The sequence below is a fragment of the Tigriopus californicus genome, chromosome 3 (assembly GCF_007210705.1).
Source record: "Tigriopus californicus strain San Diego chromosome 3, Tcal_SD_v2.1, whole genome shotgun sequence".
NCBI classification, from domain to species: Eukaryota; Metazoa; Arthropoda; class Copepoda; order Harpacticoida; family Harpacticidae; genus Tigriopus; species Tigriopus californicus.
The window spans coordinates 12,856,905-12,877,677 of record NC_081442.1 but is presented as its reverse complement, the minus strand read 5'-3'; the positions used below and the strand labels follow the sequence as shown (position 1 = coordinate 12,877,677).

The following is a 20,773-nucleotide window of genomic DNA, read 5'->3' as shown; positions in this document are numbered from 1 at the left end:
GGTTTATATGTGCTTTTTAATCTGTAACATTTGCATTTTTGTATGTGATGCAAGGGAAATAATTCATTAAAAGTCGTGTTTAGATTTTAGTTGCACTATGTAAAAATACATAACTTATTTCCCAAAAGTTCTGCTGGTTTGAGCCAACGATGTTTCGTGTTGCAACTCCTTTACACGCTACGAAATGTACGTAGTATCTAGTACTGTGCGTCTTCAAAAGCATCCATGAGCTTTGTGCCAACCCAGGATTTTAGGGTCAATTCTAGTGATCGTATAGGCGTAATGTGGGTATTGAGAGCATCTTCAAACCCTCGAGAATCGAGGCTAGTTCGAGCCATGAAGTCCACTTCTCTTCTTCCTCGGGCTCCTTCATAGTTTAATTGGCTTCCCTCTGATATTCGTAGGGAATACGTAAGCCTTTTTGATCCGGTTGCATCTTTCAAGTCAGAGTTGGACAAGTTATTGATGTTGAAAGATTTTGAGCATTTAGATAGTAAAATTACATCATTATATAGATTGAAAGTTGATCGGATGTTACATAAACAGTGATGTAATAAATCAATAAATCCGTTCAAGTCGTTCAAATTTTAGAATAAATGCATAAGTTACTCAAAGCATTACGACTTGATAAACATGCGTCTAAGCATCAATGAAGTTATTTGTCTGTACCTGGAGTTGATTCTGGCAAGTAATATTTATAACTCTTGCTATCTTTGGAAATGGTATTGTCAATTGGATTCGGGTTTGAGCTATGGGGAACGCCTGTTAGAGCTATGTAGAGCTCGATGCCCTTGAAGTGTGTCACAATGTTGTGATCCTGAGGCGGGTTCTTTGAATCGGGTCTAATTCATATGACACATGAATCAGTTCATGACCACACTTCTGCGTTCTTTGAATCATGTCTAAATTTGGTCGCGACTAATTCATGCACTAGTTCGTGGGCTAAATTAGACGGCAAGAATTGACCTAAGCTAATTTGCCGGTAACTAAACATGAATGAGACGGGATTCAAAGAACGAGAAAAATTTCTCTAAAGTAAACTAAGTCACCGCTAACTAACGGTAAGCTAGTCCATGAATTAATGCTTGAAGTAGATGTGATTCTAAGAACCGTCGTCTGGTGTAAACTTTGATACTGCCTAAATGTGGGCGGCCCATGTGGACCGTTATTTACGGATCTCTAGGAAAAAATGAACCGACGCTCGAGAGTTACCCAACGAAACGATATGTGGACTCCTTCAGCTCGAACGCAACATAGGGATAACTCTTTTCAGGTACAAATAATCCCAATGTGGAACACACTAACTCAAGAAGTCAGACACTCCGCCAACCTGAGGAAATTTAAAATCGCCTGGAGGAATAGTATTCTTTAATCTCAGTATGTTCACCTTCACTATCTCTTTCACTTCTACAATACCACCTTCTTTCTTTAATCTAATACTCCTTTATCGGGTTTCACTGATGTTGGAGTGGAAGAAATAAAAACAAAAACAAAAAAGGTTGGATTGTTGTAAGAATATTTTCAGACTTCTAATGCGGGAACATGTAAAGATTTGTGTTTAAATTGAAATACTAACATTCAGCTTCATTCCGCAAGAAATTTGGACCCATGGTTGTACCCCTTATAATAACGTTAGGTCTTGATGTTCCGGGAACGATTCGTGAGCAAGTTACAAGCAAGAAAAATAAGCCTCGAGATTGTTCCACGCAACTTTTTGAAGCACGATCCATTTTCAAGCCTATGTCTACACGCTACGTGGATGACTGACAAGTTTTGGCATAAACATTTCTTGCACTAAAGGCTGGTGCAAAAATAATGGATCACCTCGAGTTTCCCAGTGTCTTAATTTGTTGAAATGTGCGCTCATGCAATAGATGAAATGGTTATTAAGGGTGACAAACCACAGAGTGCCACTGCTTATCACCCGAAAAGTTATGGCGCCCTCTTGCTTTTGTCCTACAGCAACTTTTTCATTTAATGCATCACCAATGCAACGATCAAAATATTAGTTATAAGTTTTATGTCCTAAAACAGGATTATTTGCTTATGCAGCATGTATCATGGTTTTTGCATTTTTTGACTCAAGGTGGAGCCGCAAAAAGTCTCCATATTTTTGTGACAAATGGAACATACAAGGCAAAAATCTTTTCTCTCAAAGCCGTGGGTTCAAATCTCGCCGTTGGAAGATAAGGCTTTAAGGGAGGAGATGCCACCTAGTGGATGTGCAGTTTCCTATTAAAAGAGAGATTCCCTGTTCACACCATCTCCCAAATCTTAATGAATCAAAATTGAAAGAACAAATTTGATGGAATGGCTTTGCCAATCAGAAAAAGTTGAATGATAGGCTAGCTGGCTTGCTTTTACCAGTAAGGCTCACCCACCCTTTCAACCCCAGCACCCACCTCTAAAAAGGGGAAAATGTCAGCAAATATCAGTGGGCTTGTGACCGCGCTGAGTCGTTGCTATTTTTTTACATTTATTGTCGACGCATGTGCCGTCAGCAAGCTGATGCCTGAGCTCAACGGATTCAAATTTGCCGCGTCACCCACCTCACGGATTATTGTGGGTTTCCGGCATAGATAACTTCATATATAGATCGATCAAGGGCGCTGCGATCGCATGTTTTCGTCTCAGCTGTCGCTGGTGGAAAAAATGTTTCATTCGTAGTCAAGCTACTTAGGACAACTATGGTGCAAATTTGAATCGTTGACGGCTCGTCCAAATTCAGAGTAGAAACCCCTAATAAGACTCCTTGTCAAGCAATTGCTCTCGTCCAGCACGCTTCATAAAACGGGTTTGAGTAAGTTGTCCGCCCACATTTTTAAGAACGAAATTTTGAAGAGGTTAAAATGGGGCTCAAGTTAAAGTTTTCATCCATGTGGTGGAAACACTTAACTGAAACGCAAGGAACAAGCCTGGGTTCAGGCTGACCTCCAGAGGTGTCGGAATTACCTTGTTTACGTATAGGCGCAATCATGTCGCCCACATTCAAGCACATTGTTGGGAGATTAAAACGAAATTCCGAATGCTTCATCATTGCGTTGCAATTTCGGATACATTTTGTTACACTTTCGAGATTTTCGAGATGCGATGCTAAACAAGGGCAATCAATAGAGTACATGATTTGCTCTACTAATGTCCAAATCTTTTTTTTGACATGTTACGTGTATTATGCCCTAAAAAGCATGTTTTTTATTATTCTATCACTCTTTCTACCTGTATATTTGTAAGATTCAAAAGGAATTAAGATTAAAGAGGAATAACAAACGTTTCATGATAATAATTCAACTTGCCTGAAGCGAGATTTACCGAAATATCTTTGTCCTATTTCCACCAGCGTCAGCTGACCTGAAAACATGCTCATGCGGTACAGCTCCTGTTGAACTTAAGCATTCTAGTTATGGTTTTCTATGGTTTCCGGTAAAATTGGCGCGATTGTATTGTTGTGAAAACAAAAGAAAAAGATAAAAACTTACTGGTCGCCCAAGACGGTTTCACGAAATAAATAGTTCGAAAATAGTAAGGTTTCTTTGATTCGAAACGTCCGTCGACCCGCCTGCCAACCCCGGTTTGGACACCTGGGTTTGGGGTAGGAAGGGATCCTTCTTGGGCAATTCCGATCGGATATCAGCACAACGCACATGTCGCTTGTTACTCAAGAGATGAACTTGAGCAAATGAAATGTGCATTGTTCCGTTTTCTTGCAATCTTACTTACGGATATTGGTCATTAGTCATTACCTTGCGCTTATTTTCCAACCGCATACGTTATTTTTATAGCATATTTTGACATGCTTCAATGTACATTTTGAATATAAACAATGAGCCTAAACATGTTGCAAATAAGGTCAAATGAGCTTCTGGGACAACACTGGGGCCTTACACAGTCCAAGAACTTTTCAACCGATGAAATTTAGAGGCATTCAAGAATGAAGAGGCCCAAAAGTTTCGATGGACAGCTTGAAAAACATGCAACAAGGTATGGTCCACTTAATGTCCAGGTAGACTCAACGATGTTACGTAGTGGTTGAATTTGGAAACAATTGCACAAGGACGGTGAATGTTGTAATTGCAAATCTAGATTAACTAAACGAACCTCAAATACTCAACTTTTTTTGAAACACATTATAAGCATAAAAACAATAACTCGATGACTCTAAGTGTGCGTTGCCAGAGAAAATGAACAGTCAATCAGAAAAATTTTGGACACAGAAACTCTTTCACAACTTCAAAAGTTTGCAAAAGGGCGATCTTTGCGAAGATTGGAAACTATTCACCCAAATTTTAATTCCGAGGGTTTAGATATCCCCGGCCATTATTAGGAAAACAAGTATTTGGAACATGTTTCCTTGAGGAAACACATAAATTCTACAATTCAGCGGGCCCTTTAAGTTGCGGGAGCTACGAGTGAATCGTTATTGCATAATGTAATGTGCTTCTAATATGCAGCTCATTGCATTAAAGATAACTTTGGAGACAACAAAAACAACCGGGAAGGTGTTTAAAATCCCTTGACCTCTTCCAAATAATAGCATATCAAGTTGAAAGTTGGAAAGGCTTTTCAAGCATGAATTAATCACTGACTTATGTCTCTTTGCAGGAACACAATATAAAAAGTTTGAATATGTATTGTTACTTTTGCTCGACCTTAACGGTTATTATGTTGCAGATCATACATAGACATTTTCCAGTGTCTTTGCTGCTTCTTTAGAATCATGCATGCCATTATTGAGCTAATAGATCCCAGGTTTGATAACATTCTTCACTTTACCTGTGACATTAAAAAGAAAGAAAGCAAAGGCAATCCATCCCAAATTTCAACAATTCTCGTAATTGTAGGAATACTATGTGTAATAAAGGAATTTATTGAAGAAAGTGTTGAGGGATTGAGAATCTCAATGTCATCGATAGGTTGCCCACATAATCCTCCATCCATGCGACCAGTTGTCTGTGGACTATATAGCCGGTCTTTTTAACAGCGCTAAGCCAGCAGCATTGCGATAAATTATATAGGGCTTGTCAAGTGAACGCGTTCATGAACAACTGACGATATTCCATGGAGTAAAGTCAAAGACAACCTGCCCGGCCATTGAATGTTGACATTTGTTTCATTTTACTTCCTTGTCTAGGCAAAAACCATTGTGGCATTGAGCCAATTTGATAGTGCGTTCACTGGTGTAATCATGTTTATTTTGTTGGGTTGTGTAACACACCTCACTCAAAATCATTTGATTATGGAAAAATCAATGAGTGGATGGTGCGATTTGACTGTAATGTTTGACTTAGTTCTCCCTCTCCAAATTGACCAAAAACAGGGTGCCAGACCATATTTTTCCTTGAATTTCCTTTACTTGACATGCCCTATTGAAGCATGTATTGTTTTATGCAAAGGCTCCCTATATTCCACATGTTTTCTTGGTGGTATATTCAGGGCAGCCTTCATGGCCGTGGAGTGAAGAGAATTGAACTGCTTTGAAACTGGATAATTCGAGTCAACGACTTTTGCAATGACAACGAGTCCATACCTAAGTTTTGATGCAAAAACTGGTTCAATCATTTGCAAGGCAACCACTTTCGGAAGCTTCCCAGCTAAGCAAAGCAGAATCCCGATTCTTTTTTTTTTTTAGCTCAGGTGCCAAACTATTTGAATCGCACTTCCAAGATAGACTTTTATTGTAAGTGAAACCCAGAATCTTTGGGCTTCTGCTTCCCAGGGACTTGTCCTACAAGTGGGCTTTGGTTGGCATGAACACGGGGAGTGAGCACTTTTGTGATGCCCACTCCAGTTGAAGGCTTATCCCATCCCATGCCTTCTGTCCAACTGGAACACCAATGTTAATGTCCATATGCCCTCTGAAATGACTTATTCTAGCAATTTGATGTTCCAAAAAGGCAAGTTGCGGTAGTAGTCTGATTGAGCGTTGGCTAAAATGTGTACGGGATGATGGTCTAGCCAAACATTCCAAAAAAGACAACTCAACCCAACTGACAGCACAACCCAGGGGACAACTTGACCCACGGCAACTTGACACACTGGACAAGTCTGGAAGATATTCTATAATTCATTACTTGATTCTTTTCAAAGCAAGTTTTGTTTAATTTAATCAAGGGTTGACAATCAAAAACTGTTGTTTTGGCAATGAAATTGGATTTCTTAAATGCAATGTCTTTTTTATCTTAACATCTTTGCAAGGAAATTGAATGATAGCTCATTGAGTATAAGTTTTGTTCCATAAGTAACATTTTTTTGTCAATGTATCGTGTTTAATTATTGTGCTGGATCGAATTGTCCTCGAGGCCGAGTTGCCCGTTGTGTCAATTTGCCTGTTAGGTCGAGTTGTTTACTACGTCGAGTTGCCTGGTCACCCTACCCAAGCAGTCCAAGAGGACAAGAATCTTCTCCCCCCGGTATTGCAGGTTCTGATTCCTGGAGCCAGAGGTTAAACTTTAAGGATGTAGTACACATGTCCAAAACTTTTTCAAAAAAGGTATATCTTTGCCAGTAATCAGTTGATTATAAATAAATATCTGTTATTAGTTCAAGTATACATTGAAAACCAATTATCCTTTGGGATTTATTGACAAGTTTTAATCTCAGATGTTAAGTTGCAAGATATGCATCTGAGTTGACAACATCGTGAGTGGACTCCCAAGATAAGGCCAGATTACTTGTTGTCCATAACAGCAAAAGTCAGGCCCAGGTGTCAGGCACTTTTGGACTAGAGCTGACAAAATTGTCAGAAAATGAACTTTGCATATCAAGCAAAGACTTTGTAGTTACAATTTGCCTCATTGTTAGGCATTTCAAATAGAAATAAAAACTGAATTACGGTATTTCACTTCTATGATATTGGTAACTGGTATTTATTGTCTAGACATTTGCGTTAAAGTATAACGGCGACAGTCTTGGAGCTAAAACCCCAAAAATACAGGGCGTTCCCAAAACATCATTGCCAGACACTCACTTTTGTTCAAACGTGTTGAAGTTTTGAAGGGAATATCACTCACAAATCTGATTTTATGCTATTTGATGTAAGTCCGGTTGCATCCATATCATACGTTACGCAAGAACTGAATGAATGAGAAGTGCACATCGATAAAAAAATCACTTCGTATATTGGCTAGTGCTGTGGTGAGTTTGGGTGCACTCGAGTATTTTACTCGATTTTAAAGAGATGGACCTCACTCGAGTCTTATCGTCAAAACAAAATATCAAAATAAAATATACATTTTTCCCTACAATTTCGCAAGACGAGCCTTTTTGCTGGAAATGACTCTAGTAAAAGACTCAAGTCCGGACTCGGTGAATCCGGACAAATGTCCAAAAATTAGAGAACTCGTACTGGTCGTATTTTTACCAGACTCGCCCCAGCTCTAATAATGGCCCTATGCTCCCTGTTGGCTAGTCGGAGGAAGTTTTGTTGAACGGACGATAAACGTTATTCTCCACCGATTAGTTGGCGGTGCTCATTTTCAAATTTGTGGCAAAATGTTGCAAGGTTTAGATAGAGACTCTAAGGGTTATTAATACCGCGTTAGGTTAGGTCGGGTTAGGTTAGGTAAGGTTAGATTAGGTTTGATTAGGTTAAGATTTAAAAAAGTAGCACCGCCAACTGATCGGTGGAGAATAACGTTTACCTGAAAGGACCCGTCTCTTGGTATTAGATTTAACCTCTAGATTTAACTTAAGACCAGACAAAATAGCCCACAGGAGTAAGCTCTGGATTGTTAGAAGTCCAAATGTCCTTGCCAACGAAGACAAGTGGCTCACTTGGAGGAGAAACAAATCCGTGACAGAAACTACTGATGCAATTGCCATGCAGGCGCCAATTGAGGGGAAAGGTCGCCACTCACAATTAACAATGCCCAGGAAGAGAGAAGCCCTTGGTCACATTCATGGGACTGATTAACTACATACACTAAGACTTTGCAGCTGAAGGGTTGGATTGGGTTGGCTTTAATCGGAGGTTGATCCTCGGTCAATGTATGAAGTTCCGCCCACGGCGGTTACCTAACATTTATCTATTTACCAACAGAGAAAACCACCGGTCTGAATATTCAGGCAATATGCCCGAAGGCCCGGAATTATGTCTGGCCTCTCGATTTGTAACCAAAATCGGTGCCAAACACGTGTTTGGAGGCCAAATCGTAAAGTCTGAAGTGAGCCACAAAAATCCCGAGGTGCCTTTTCAGGCTCAAAAATACAAAATATGGGCCGAAAGTCGTGGAAAAGAGATGAAGGTTAGTAAGTAGGTTGTTGTCGTTACTTGAAATTGTGGAGTAATTTGGTCTGTTTTGCCTTGCACCCCTAGATTAATAAAGTCTGTAAAGTATATGAAACCAAGTTATTCATGGAAGCTACACTCGTGGCAAATTTTTTGGCCCATTTCTCGAGTTTTTAAGTTTTGGTAAGACGAATTAAACCGCATGTTTGTTGAACTTCGAATGATAGGTAAATTGAAACTTTGAGCATATCACAAAACGGTGAAAACTTTTCATAATTATAAATTGAGACTCCCAGACTCCATTGCATCATATCATAGCATGGAAGTCGCAATTGAACTGTATTGTCCAATTGTCTTCGGAGACCCCGGTACGCTTTGATTTCATTACGATACGAGGCTAAAATGATGATTTAGGCCTTACCTTGGATCGGTGATCATTTCCAGCCATTACTCTCCAGTTTTCACGTATTGTATTGTTAATAATTCAACACTTTTGACATGGCAAGTGGCTATTTATTAATTGAGCTCTTGCTTGGATGGATTTGGAATGCGTTACTCTATATGTTCGATTTTGAAATGACATGGGAATCTCTACTTCTACTGGAATAATAAACCATACCAAACAAGCTTCACATTGGAATTCAAATTTTGTGAATTAGTTGGCTCTTTTTCGCTCAGTAGTGGTTAAAACACCTTTGATTCCCTTTCAAGGAGTTTCTGGCAACCATTGACAACAAAAATATTTTGGAACTTTACACGAATTTATCTCACTCGTAATCTTTATGAGCGCAAGTCAAATTATTCATTCGTTCATGTTGTATCACCCTTTTAGCTCAAACTAAACTTGGAAAGCTAAAAAACTTGATTTGTAGAAAAAAAACGGCTTGACTAGAAGCGCAAAAGCTATAGCGTAAAACTTGTCATGTTCCTGTCTATACTTATGAATGTCTATGGCGAGTGAATCTGACTGACTTGGATAGCGTGACTAAGATTTTTTTCAATTTCTGATTTGTGGTTTCTAATTTTTCCGCTATCCTATTTGGGTATATTTGGCGGCGTCAAATATGTCCAATGTACTGTCTTCAATGATCATTGCCTCAATCAAATTACATCAAATTATCTACCCTCAATGTTTTTACTAGTATTTAGAGTAATTTTGAAGATAACATTTCAAACCACAATACCCATAAAACATGTCCAGAATCTTTTTATTCGGCTTATTATACAGGTTTCCATATCAACGCTTAATATCAATGATTGTAACTAGGTTCAACGATGGTTCATCACGAAAAAAGTCAGTTATTGTTGGTTGATTATGAAAAAAAAAACCCAATCATATTTCTATCTCCGTTCTTGGATCGATCCAGGTCTTCCTGGAGGAGGTGAGCCAGAAGAAATCGAATCGTTTGCACGTGTTATTTCGCTTTGGCATGTCTGGCTGCTTCAAGTTCACCAAGCTAGCCGAGTTGCCCAAGCACGCCCATCTGCGGTTCTTCACCGTGGACCGGAAACACGTGCTGTCCTTCGTGGACTACCGTCGCTTTGGGCGATGGGAGATCAACGGAGATTGGGGCAAGGATCGAGGTCCGGACGCCGTCCGCGAATACCAGGTGATGGCGGCTCAATGTACCATTGTAGAGCAAGATATTGTTTGCAAGTCTCATGGGAGCACAACCTGATAACAAAAATGTTGTTGACGCGGTTAATTTGTCTTGAGTTGGGGAAAAAGCGAAAAAAGACGGGAATGTTTTTTTTTATTAAGAATTCCATATTAAACTATTTCGTAATCGGACTACTTTTGAAACAAACATTCCCGAGATTTTCTATGGTTTTTCGCAAAAAAAAAACCGATAGAAAACTCGTGAAATTTGCTATTTGTTAACCAAAAGTTACCAAGAAACCCTATTCAAGTCTTTTATTGGAGTCAGGTCATGCAAAAAGGTTCGCTTAATTAAGAAAAAATGATTTAATTTTTTTTCTTGACGAGGCGAATTATTTTTCTTAGAAAGACCTCGAGTCCGATCAATCTCTCCAAAGTCGATTACAGGAAGCCTCAGTACTACTAGTTATTCATTTTCGTTGGTTTTTCCTCAATTACAGGAGTTTCGCTCTCACATCTTGGGTAACTTGAAGCACGTCGCATTCAACAAACCTATTTGCGAGGTGCTCATGAACCAGAAGTTCTTCAACGGCATCGGCAACTATCTCCGAGCCGAGATCTTGTTCAGGGGAGGCGTTCCACCGTTTGATCCGGCCAGGGAGGTCCTGGAATCTCTCTCCATGAAACAGGATCCGAGTATTAAGATCAAATTTGAGAAGCCCGATATCTTGGAGTTGTGCCACACCATCCAAAAAGAGGTCCTCTCCTTGGGCGGAGGAAAAGGGGTAATACTCATATTGGTTTGAGCATATTTCTGGATATCTTGGCCTGATAAGTGGGATTGGTTTCTTTGGGTTGAACAAGCGATAGGTTGAGGTGGGGAATATTGAATATTATATCGTGATAAATGAGATGCCAAACTGATCAGAATATTTTTTTTTTCCAAAGATGTTATTTTTGTAGAGCAAACCTTTAGCAAACCTTTAGCCTTCAAATTTTCAGCACGAAAGGAAATGGCTTGTCATTAGCCTAGAGACGGTCAAAAATATGCATGACACGTTTGATGTCCTAAAACAAGTTTGTTTGGAGATTAAGCGTGTCATACTTTTTTTGCATATTTAGAAACATACCAGTCTTTATGCAGTTTTTTACGTTTTAGCGCCCGTTTATTTGCATATTTTTGCCAGCTTTGATGCAAAATTTGTGCCATGAAATTCACATATTTTTTTCTGCATATTTCGGCCGTCTCTAGTCAATGCATAAAACGACCTGTGAATGAATGACTTATTTTCGACTTGAAATGAAAACTAGCATACCATTACTTCCAGTACGACGTGGAAAATAACGCCGAGGATCAGGCCGTGTTCATGAATTGGCTTCAATGTTATTACCAAGATGGGATGACCAATCTGGTGGACTCGAATAAACGCACCGTTTGGTTCTCGGGACATCCGGGAAAATTGGCGCCCAAAAACGGAATCTCACGGGGCAAAGTGGGCAGTCAAAAACCGCCCACGCCCGTCAAGATAAAAAAGACTATGAAAGTAAAAATCGAAACCGATCACGACTACTCGCCCAAAAAACTACGCTCAAGGACTAAAAAATGACGTCTAAATTGGGTATATTATTATCATCTTTTTTTGAGGGGGGAAAAAAGCATATGAAGGGTGAAAAAAAAATATAAACTTAGAAAGAGCGCACAGAGGAGTTGTGGTTAATATTGGTGTTATATGGCAGGGAGGGTGTTACTATCCTTAAGAGCGCGCTTGAATGGAGATGTGGAGTTTTTTCGGATCACAACATTGTTCTCTTTCTCTTTGGGCAAAGAGGTAAGAATCGGTTTCTTGGGCGGGGTTGGGGGTCGGGCCTCGATTTGAGGCGGTGCCACGGAGTCGTCTAGAACAAAGGTGGAATTACACTCGTCCACTTCCATGGAGAAAGTGGAATTGACCGGGTCGTTGTTTTCGAGTAGGGAAGGGGTCTCCTCCGGAGATTCCGCTTCCTCAAACACTTCCTCGTCTTCCGCCTCGGACGCCAACTCGTCTGCTCCGATGTCTTGGTCAATATCATCTTGACTATATAGAGGCTTGGAGAAATCTGTGGCCACACTGAGGATCGGTCCCAAACGTTGAGAAGTGGAGTCATCCGAGGCCTCTTCTAACCTGGAAGGGTTGAACTGAACGCGTGTGCATTGGATCTTGGACACCAAATCCTGGAAATTGGAACAGATTCTGGCATAGATGAGATTTGCGAAAATGACGTGAACCTCGTGTGAAACTCCTTCCACATAGAGTTGGCGATTGTTCATGCATTAACTTTTAATCAGGGTTCATTTTTTGCAAAAGCAAGCGTAAATCAGTGTTTAGAAGTGAGGGCCACAAAGCATTGTAGAATTGCCATTGAATTGGGATCATTGGGGTCTTAACTTCTATGTCAAGCCTATCCGTGAAAGTTTAGTTGGAAAGATCCACAAAAAGACCTGGTCTGTTAAATGGAAACGAAATGAGTGATCAATCCATTGGAACGTTTCCTAGTCCTAATATTTTGGCAAGATTTTGATAGGTTTTCCTACGGGCATTTCTAATCATAGGGATAAGAGAAAAACCTCTCTTTTACAAGGCTTACTCACAAACACGAGGAAGTGAATTGCGACAAGCAAAGTTTAAGCTTGATATATTTTGTTCAGCGTAAGGTCCATGCATCAATCGACCTTTTGTCATTTAAGCTGTTGTCTTCTAACCTTTAAGGGGCACAGCTACATAGTACTATCAATCAATCAAGAAACGGTGAATGGTTAAGTTTTTCCTGTTGCTTGCGTCATCTGTTCTGATCTTCCTTGGATTTCTGAGGTCATCAAATCTCACTTCCACAATCCTTGAAGTGCGCATATACAATTTCTCTAGCTTAACTGAACTTTAAGGCCTTCAAGAAGAGGTTGCATGTAATTGCAGCAAAAAAGTAGCGCTCTACCTACACGACTGGTATCCAAGAACCGAAAATCATGCATTAGATTCACCTGCGAATTATCGTCAAAAATGATTCGGAGAATTATACTTCTCCTTACATAATTTAGTTATTGTATTGCTAAAAATTAGTACCAATAGAAGCAAAGAAATGCATTTTTTCGTCAAATCGGGCATGGCTCAGGAGAGCAATTTGACGTATCGCCTTTTCTTCTAAGGTGTATTGTAGTCATTGACGACTTATCATGCTATGCGGTTCAAAACGTGCGTTGAGGTGAAATATCCAGTACCTCAAATGCTTCTCGAACGCGTACTTGCATGCAGAGCTCATATGAATTTGAATTAAACATACACAAACAACTCCGTACTTGCACATTTAACAGGAAACATACGCATGATTCTCAAAATAGTAATAGCCTGGCACTTTTTCCAAGCAATTGAGGCGGGGATAGAAGGTCAATTGCAACTCGTCACCTACCTTGAAATTCTGGTTTTCTCTCTCGTAATTAGCATGACTGGAGAGTAAGAGATGCTTGTTCTTCAGTTGGGGCAAGCACTCCTTGAGGATGTCTTCGAGCTTGTTCTGTTCGTCCCAAGCCAAACAGAACAGATCGAGGAACTGATGGACGATGGCTTTTTTCTCGGCCAGCTCCGTTTCGGCCTTCATACACCGGGATTGCCATTCGTTTTGGCCTGTTCTCTTCAGGAAGGAATCCAGCTCTTGTCGGCTTTGGGTCAAGACTTCCGCGTACTTCTTTTCCCGCTTCGTGGATTTCTCGTATCGCTTGGCCAGTAATTTGACGAACTTCTCGATCTTCTCGTTGGACTCGTCCGGGTTTAACGAGATCAAGGCACTTCGGGCCAGGATATTGCTTGCGAATTCGCGTTTCATGAAGCATCTTCTCGTGGCCGAGGACACATCCACGGCCTTTTTGACTAAATCGACATGTTGGGCGAGGAACTCCTCGATTTTCTGATCCTGTTCAGAATGGTCACATTGGCTTTGTCCATCCTTGGTGTCTTTCGACACTGGCGGTTCTTTCTGGGTCGCTTCAACCAACTGTCGCTTCAATTCCGCGTTTTCGGCTTGGAGTGCACTCAATTGCAGTTCGTTGTCACTATTGGCCTGCTCCACCACTTCACGACTGACTGGCCTGGCCTTCAAGGACTCGTTTTCGGCCTCTAGTTCCACAATCTTGGCCTTCAGACTGTCCACGATCTTCGCGTATTGGGCCACGTGGAAATCGACACTCCGGACATTCTTTGAGAGCTTCACCTTGATTCGTTTGGCTCGATCCGCGTATTTTAGCGTGTTATAGGTATCCTCAAAGGTCATAGAGGAAGGCGAGATGTTCGATATCATCACGGTCCGACAATTCCCGCCAATCGAGTCCTTCAGCAAACGGGTCAGTTTCGAGTTGCGGTAGGGAATGTATTTGGAACTCTCGGCTAGGGCGTTGATGCAATTTCCTATTCAAAGTAAATTCAACTTAAACTTAGTGCCTCGAAGTCAAATTGGTGCAAATATGTCTTCCTTGATGTGGAGGTCGATTGTGAATTTGAGAAATAAATCAAGAAAAATTAAATGAACAATAAAAATACAATGGAATCGAGTGTGGAACGGGACATATGCGCATATGCGTGGAATAAAAAGAGCATTATCGAACGGTGGATCAAATCAAAGGATCAGTAACCAAAACCTTTGTTCCGAGAATCGGTTCCAAGGAGCTCACAAATTTAAAATTGGAGAACGGGCCTTTTTGTGCGCGAACCTGTGATCCATTTGACACGACACGCAAAAGCTCTCTACTTGCATTTCGTAAGAGAACGTTTCTTAACATTAGAGTGCAGATTGAAACCATGAATCCGGTTCACACTGGTTGTAAGTACGAGACGAAAGCTTCTTCCTTCTTTTAATTCGAATTGGACAATCAAGGAGGTAAATGTGGAAAAACAGAGGCCAGGAATCGATCTGTCAACTTCGGGAAGAAGCATCTACGCCACTCCCGTTCATGAGCATAAATAAGTCATAAAAGCCATTCAAATCTGGTTTCAGGCTGGAAAATATCCAACTTCTCGTACTTGGCTTTTCGTTTGCGTAGACTTATTCGTTTCCACTCGGGCCTTGCAAGGTTGGTGGCTTTCTCGCTTCGTCCCGGGCCCCAATCGGTTGAAACTAGTACCTTTCAACACATTTGGCTAACTGCGCAGGAATCCTCTATGATGATTGGAGAGCACGCCTCTTGACTATGAAAACAACTAATTGGTCCTCATCGACACATGATAACATCTATAACCTGATCCCCAAAATGACCAGGGTCCTCCGAGAACAATTGCATTCAAAACGCCCCATGGATTCCGCCATCATGTCCATCTTTCAAAGTTCACCCACAAATTACAGGCTGGTGTTTAGGTTGCTCACAAAATGCTTTCCGCGATTTCCAAAATTCAGCATACCTTGTAAGTTTTTGGGATTCGTTCCCATTGTTGATTTCACTGATCAATCTACCTGGATGGTGTTCCAGGCCTCGCAAGTGCTCCATGAACCGGATTATTCCTGCTTCTCTTCTCTCGGGAAAGACATTTAAAAGCCGGACGCAAATTGGTTCAGTTACTTGCTAGCATTTGCTCCAGGAACAACTCTTCTTCAAGTACACCAATCCAACGCCAAACCACCTCCAAAACAACATGAACTCCCATTCTGAGAACTTTATGGACAAGAACAACTCCAACAAGTCCAAGAACGTCCTGAAAGGAGCCAAGGACAAGGTCTCCGAGGTCAAGGAGGCCATCCTTGGTCGGGACAAGGACGACGAGGAGGAGGAGGCTGGTGATGAGGTAGTGGACGCCTCCAAGGACACCAATCAGGACATTGAAGACCAGGTCGAGGAGCGCATCCATCACAAACAGTACTGAACCTTGATCTGTTTCCTTCAATTGTATGAGAATCATCACGTCCAAGCTCTCCCCCCCCTTAAACTTCATGTATCTGCGTTACGAGGTCTACAATCTTCAAAAGTTGTAAAGTACTTTGCACCATGTCACTTTCGATGTTAGTTAAGACCTTGAAGCTGAAATATAGTATCTTCTGATCTTCGCAAAACTCATCTCTTTCCATTCAACTCGCTGGACGGGTTCTTCAAACGATTTTTTTCTCTTTCTTTTGAGCTGACACATTCCGGGTCTTACCTAAGGCTAACAGAGACTTGTTGATGTTGGCACCTTCTCTGAGTCGGTCTCCTCCACGGGAATGGGTCACACTGCCTCGTTCAGATCCGGCCAAATCGATCATTGACAATTTACCGACTTTCACGTCGGTGGAAAGACCCGCGTTCCGGTCTTTTTGTTTGAGATACACCTGGAATTGACAATTTGGACCAAGTTCTCGTCGAAAGCGAGTCCCATGGGGACCATGAGCATGAGTTCTGGTTCCTTACTTGGAAGACTGCGTGAGATCGAGAGGATTCTGCATTGGCATCCGTGGGATGTTGGGTGCGATTGGCATTGCCGAACTGAAGGAATTTCAAGAGATGCTCGGGTCCATCGGGTTTGTGAATGGACAATCCAGGGATGTTGACACCGTTGTTTCCATCTTCCCGGATGTTCAATTGCTGCCCTGCAATGGAACAAAAGGCGTTCATGGCATTACGTGTTTTTTTGTGAAAGATTACAGTTATAGTTCCTGAGCGAAATCTCTTGGATCGATTTCGACATAACTGGATTGGACCAGAACGCATGATGGAACGTTGCTGAGTGGCCTTTTGTGTATGTACTAGAAGTTTTGTACTTTCGTTGGTGAATCTCGTCAATAATTCATGATTTCGTATTGGTCTCCCACATATGTACGATCCTTTCCCAACGTGAGGGGTGGTGTTACAGCAGAAAGCTTTGTATTATAAATGTCAGCACCTGACATTTAGCTTGAAAGATTCATCATCAGATCTGTACTATTGCCTGAGCGTCCGAATGAACAAAAAGCCTTTTTTTTCATTTTGAGAAGAAAATACACCATAATTGAAAAGAGCATCGCTTTCAACGAGACTAGCCAGGCAATCGTATGAAAACGGGATCCAAACAAACATCATGAGTAAAAAGGACCCAAAGTCAAGTTGACAGCTCCATCAATTCTACTTCAGAATGATTAAAAGACTCAAACCTCAGCTCAGTTGACTTTTAGTTGCGGTATTCAATCAGAGGGTTGGTTTGAAGGATAACGACAAAATTGGCTAGTGTTCCCACTAATATCTGAGTGGCGGACTGTAGAAAAAAGAAACATTCAAAATTTTGATAGGCCTGAGAGTTCCCCTTTATCTCGTTCACTCGTACTTTTGAAAACCGAAGATACATCAAAAGAGTTCAGATTCATATATATACACAATTACTAGTATGAATAAGGGTAATTATAAATACTATGGATAAAGGCAACAAGGACACCTATGGTCGACATAGAGATGATTACAGTTGTAGGATGGTGAGATGATCCCTGGTAAACAAAATTAGTAAAAAAAACCTAGCTCAATAAGAGTTGGGGGTTGCTCTTTGACAATCTTCATGAAGGAAAAGGCTAACAAAAGCTTGATGCGAAATCGATGAGAATCTTCAATAACAAGAAACGCTTGAGTCATTGAAATTCGCACTTCTAAAATATCCAGCTCCACCCATTTCAATTCACATGATTTGGGACCAAAAAACGCACTTCTCCCAAGCCTGGTTGCTTGATGCAAATACTCCAAAATTGCTACCAATTACCCGCCCAAAACTCCAAAGAAACCATTTTCACGATTGTGATTCCGCGCTTTCAATTGGAGCTCAATCGACTCCCAATGATTTCAATCGAATCGATCAAACCATCGGATCCTACCTGGATTCATCAGGTCGACCACCATTTCGTTGTAAATTTCGAGGTAGGAGACGGCAACTTCGCAATCCACTTCCTCCTTTTTGCTCTCCAAACGTTGGTAGAGTTCCAACACGGTCCTGTAAGTCAGGCCTGGGTTTTCCAACGAACCCAACATCGTGTGGGTCTTGCCCGCCCCTGTGGCTCCGTACACGAACACTACCAAGTCCATTGGAACAAAAACAGGGCTGATCATTAGGGAGGGGCATTGGATGATGACCTCGAGAGGTTCAAGTCCCCTACCTGAGCAGTTGTAGCCACTAAATAGCACATCGATGAGATCTTGCGTGGTTTGCGTGAAGACTTCTTGGTTGTTGGACTCGGGCCCAAAAACCATGTCAAACGCGAATTTGTGGTCCCGATTGGGTCGGCGATTCACGTCTCGGCGAGCCATCTTTTTGCCGTGGAAGAAGAACCCGTCGGAAGTCTCCTTGGGGTCAAAGACCAACATGCGATTATCCACCACATGGATGACATTCCTGAACATGAGGAGTGGAGTCAATGAAATTGGGTGATTGCAAAATGGTTGAAATCTCAAGAAGGATTAGTATTCATTAATGGACACTAGTGTAGATATTTTCACGAGAATGACACATTTCTTGTTCCTTCGTTGCTTGGTTCATGAGCAAAATGCAAGATTTAAAGTAGATATTCTTGTCAAAATTGCTCGTCGCCTTGGGTTCTGGCATTCGAAATCTTTCTTCGAAATTCAAATACAATACACTGTTACCAAAGTATTACTGTTATGGCCCGTGCTCTGGCAATGTTCTTCAATGTATGAGGTCGTTGCCCGCTAATACTGGAAACACGTGACACATTTTAAGAATATATAATACCAGATAAGAATCTGGTATCTTGATTTTAAAAAATACATAATTATGAAGTGGTGGAGGTTTTAAAAACTTCAATCACCGACTTCAAAGCTGAAAGACCAGACTGACATTTTTCGCACAATGGGGAAAAAAGAGAGATAGGATGGATTTTCGGCTATCGTGTATCATCCATCCCTCTTTCATCGAAGACTTATGGAATAGAAAATGTGCCAGTGATTTGCGTGCAAGGTTGCGTGAGAGGACATCGAAATTCACGTTTTTCGATTCAGGGGCCCTTAACGTTGAGCTCGGGAGGTTAACGCCCCGTTACTTTGGCTGACAGAACACCCATTAAGGGCTCTGGGGCACGGAATAATTTATGATTGATTACAAGGCACGGACCAATGAAACATCTCAAAGTTCGAGTTCATTAGATGCATAGGTCCCACTGTGATGGGTAGATTTTCAATTCGTCCTTGGCAGGCCTTGATTCCATCTACTACCCGTTCAAGTCACGGTCTGGGTGGTGATAATAATGTCGCTTGTTCTTTCAGGCTGGACTTTCCTGCCCAGTGAGAAATGATATGTCCATCCTGGGCCGGATTGATGCGTCAGCACTAGGTTCTCATAACCTCGTTTTAGACACGATCCACAGGATATAGGAGTTTTTGGTAAACCGGCGGTGATTCCAAAAACTTTACTAAGAGACGCCACCTATTGAATTTGTTGCAGTAAAGCTTGGCCCCCCCCCCGCCCGCAAAGTTAGTCGACCTTCAAGTCCACAACTTCATTGGACTCAAAAATACATCAGACTTGATTCACTTCATGCATGCACCATGCACCTTTATTTATTTGACTGAGGAGGCCACACTGGATCTGTCCCATAGAAAAAGGCTGGGTTAGTTAGTTGCCGGGTTGCGGTCTTACCTATGATTGCCATCCATTTCGCGTTCATTTTCGGGCCGCACCCGCACGGCCACCCGAATGTTGGCGGCCACGGGCGGAGCCCCGGCCCCCGCCGTCGAGCCGCTCCCGCTTCCCCCGCTGGCCCCGGCCCCGCCGCTGGCCTCAGCCTGGCTCTCGGCCTTCAAGGTTGAGGCTAAGACCGCTGATTTGAGTAGACGGGCCCGTGGGGCGTTTTTCAAGGGCGAGAGGCGTTTCTTGACGCGCCCGGGCGAGCTTTTGGTGGGAAACATGCGGGTGCGCGGCGTCACGGTGAACGAACGGCGCCGCCCACTACGGGCTTTGACCCGACTGGGCGTAGCCGTGGCTCCGGCCCCGCTGGTGGGGGGCGGCACCCCGCGAGGCGGGCCCATAACTCCCGACCGGTGCGTTTTAATGGCACTGCGGCCGTTCGTCGAGGTGGATGCGGCTTGCGATCGCGGCATCACGGCTAAGCCGCACTCAATACGGCTGTTGGCACAACGGGTCGAAATGGGCGCCACGGATTCACGGCTTTTGAAAATGATTTCCCTTCAGATCTGTTTTTCACTTTACATTGGACCAGTCAATGATCGGCAGTGTTGCGGTTTTGGCTATGAAACCTATGGAACTGGTTAAGCCAGAAGTGAGTCCTTTCAGCCCGAAACATAGTCTTAGCTTTTAGTGTTGGTCGGGTAGGACTCAAACCCTTCGTGTAATAAAGGGGTAGGTCGCCTCGGGTCACACTATTCTAATCAAGAGCTTGTAGTCGGATCTGGCTATCCTGAAAATCTCTCTGTTATTCAGAAGAAGTATTTATTTTCAAAAACTTGGCCGTTTTGGCCGTTTAGCGTGAATTATGGGTTGGGTAGGAGCGATAATGTAATTTTGTTATAGAGCATGGCGTTTTGCAGTTGGTGGTTCAAATAGATCATGAGGACTGATTGGAAATAGACGGGCACCATTTCCACACAATTGAGTCGGAGGAAGGGGGGTCCAAAATGGCGAGCCTGAATTGTGCTTGAAATGCCCTTAACGACATTTGAAATTTGGCGCTCAGCCAAGGGCTAGGCTGAACTGCGGCAGATCTGGCAGGAGAGAAAAGGGTCGGGCCGACCAAGACGAACAATAACAAACAGGCTCGTGTGATCAAATGTCAGATGCGAAACATGCCCCTCGAAATGATTCAAAATGACTTATTAAAGTTCAATCTCTTAGTCATAGATATTCTAAACTTGACAGTCTGCTTCCAATTCTGATGAAAACCTGATTTATATTTGACATTGAGGTTCCCTCTTTCGTCTCGTTATTTCGTTCCATCACTCTTGCCGTTCACTATCGACGGTTTTCTTGGCC

General features: G+C 42.1%; 2 protein-coding genes across 2 annotated transcripts; one reads left to right on the top strand and one right to left on the bottom strand.

Annotated features, from left to right (window-relative positions):
• The first annotated feature begins 8,031 nt into the window (after window positions 1-8,031).
• LOC131877584 (endonuclease 8-like 1) lies at window positions 8,032-11,446 on the top strand. The gene is made up of 4 exons (XM_059223292.1): window positions 8,032-8,240; window positions 9,592-9,834; window positions 10,325-10,609; window positions 11,153-11,446. The coding sequence occupies exons 1-4, from the start codon at window positions 8,067-8,069 to the stop codon at window positions 11,429-11,431; spliced, it is 981 nt and encodes a 326-aa protein (XP_059079275.1). The 5' UTR covers window positions 8,032-8,066; the 3' UTR covers window positions 11,432-11,446.
• LOC131877569 (kinesin-like protein KIF18A) lies at window positions 11,429-20,040 on the bottom strand. Its single transcript, XM_059223272.1, has 7 exons — window positions 19,424-20,040; window positions 17,928-18,163; window positions 17,649-17,843; window positions 16,225-16,403; window positions 15,977-16,145; window positions 13,266-14,257; window positions 11,429-12,036 (listed from the first exon to the last, which is right to left on the bottom strand). The coding sequence occupies exons 1-7, from the start codon at window positions 19,882-19,884 to the stop codon at window positions 11,551-11,553; spliced, it is 2,718 nt and encodes a 905-aa protein (XP_059079255.1). The 5' UTR covers window positions 19,885-20,040; the 3' UTR covers window positions 11,429-11,550.
• Window positions 20,041-20,773: the final 733 nt, after the last annotated feature.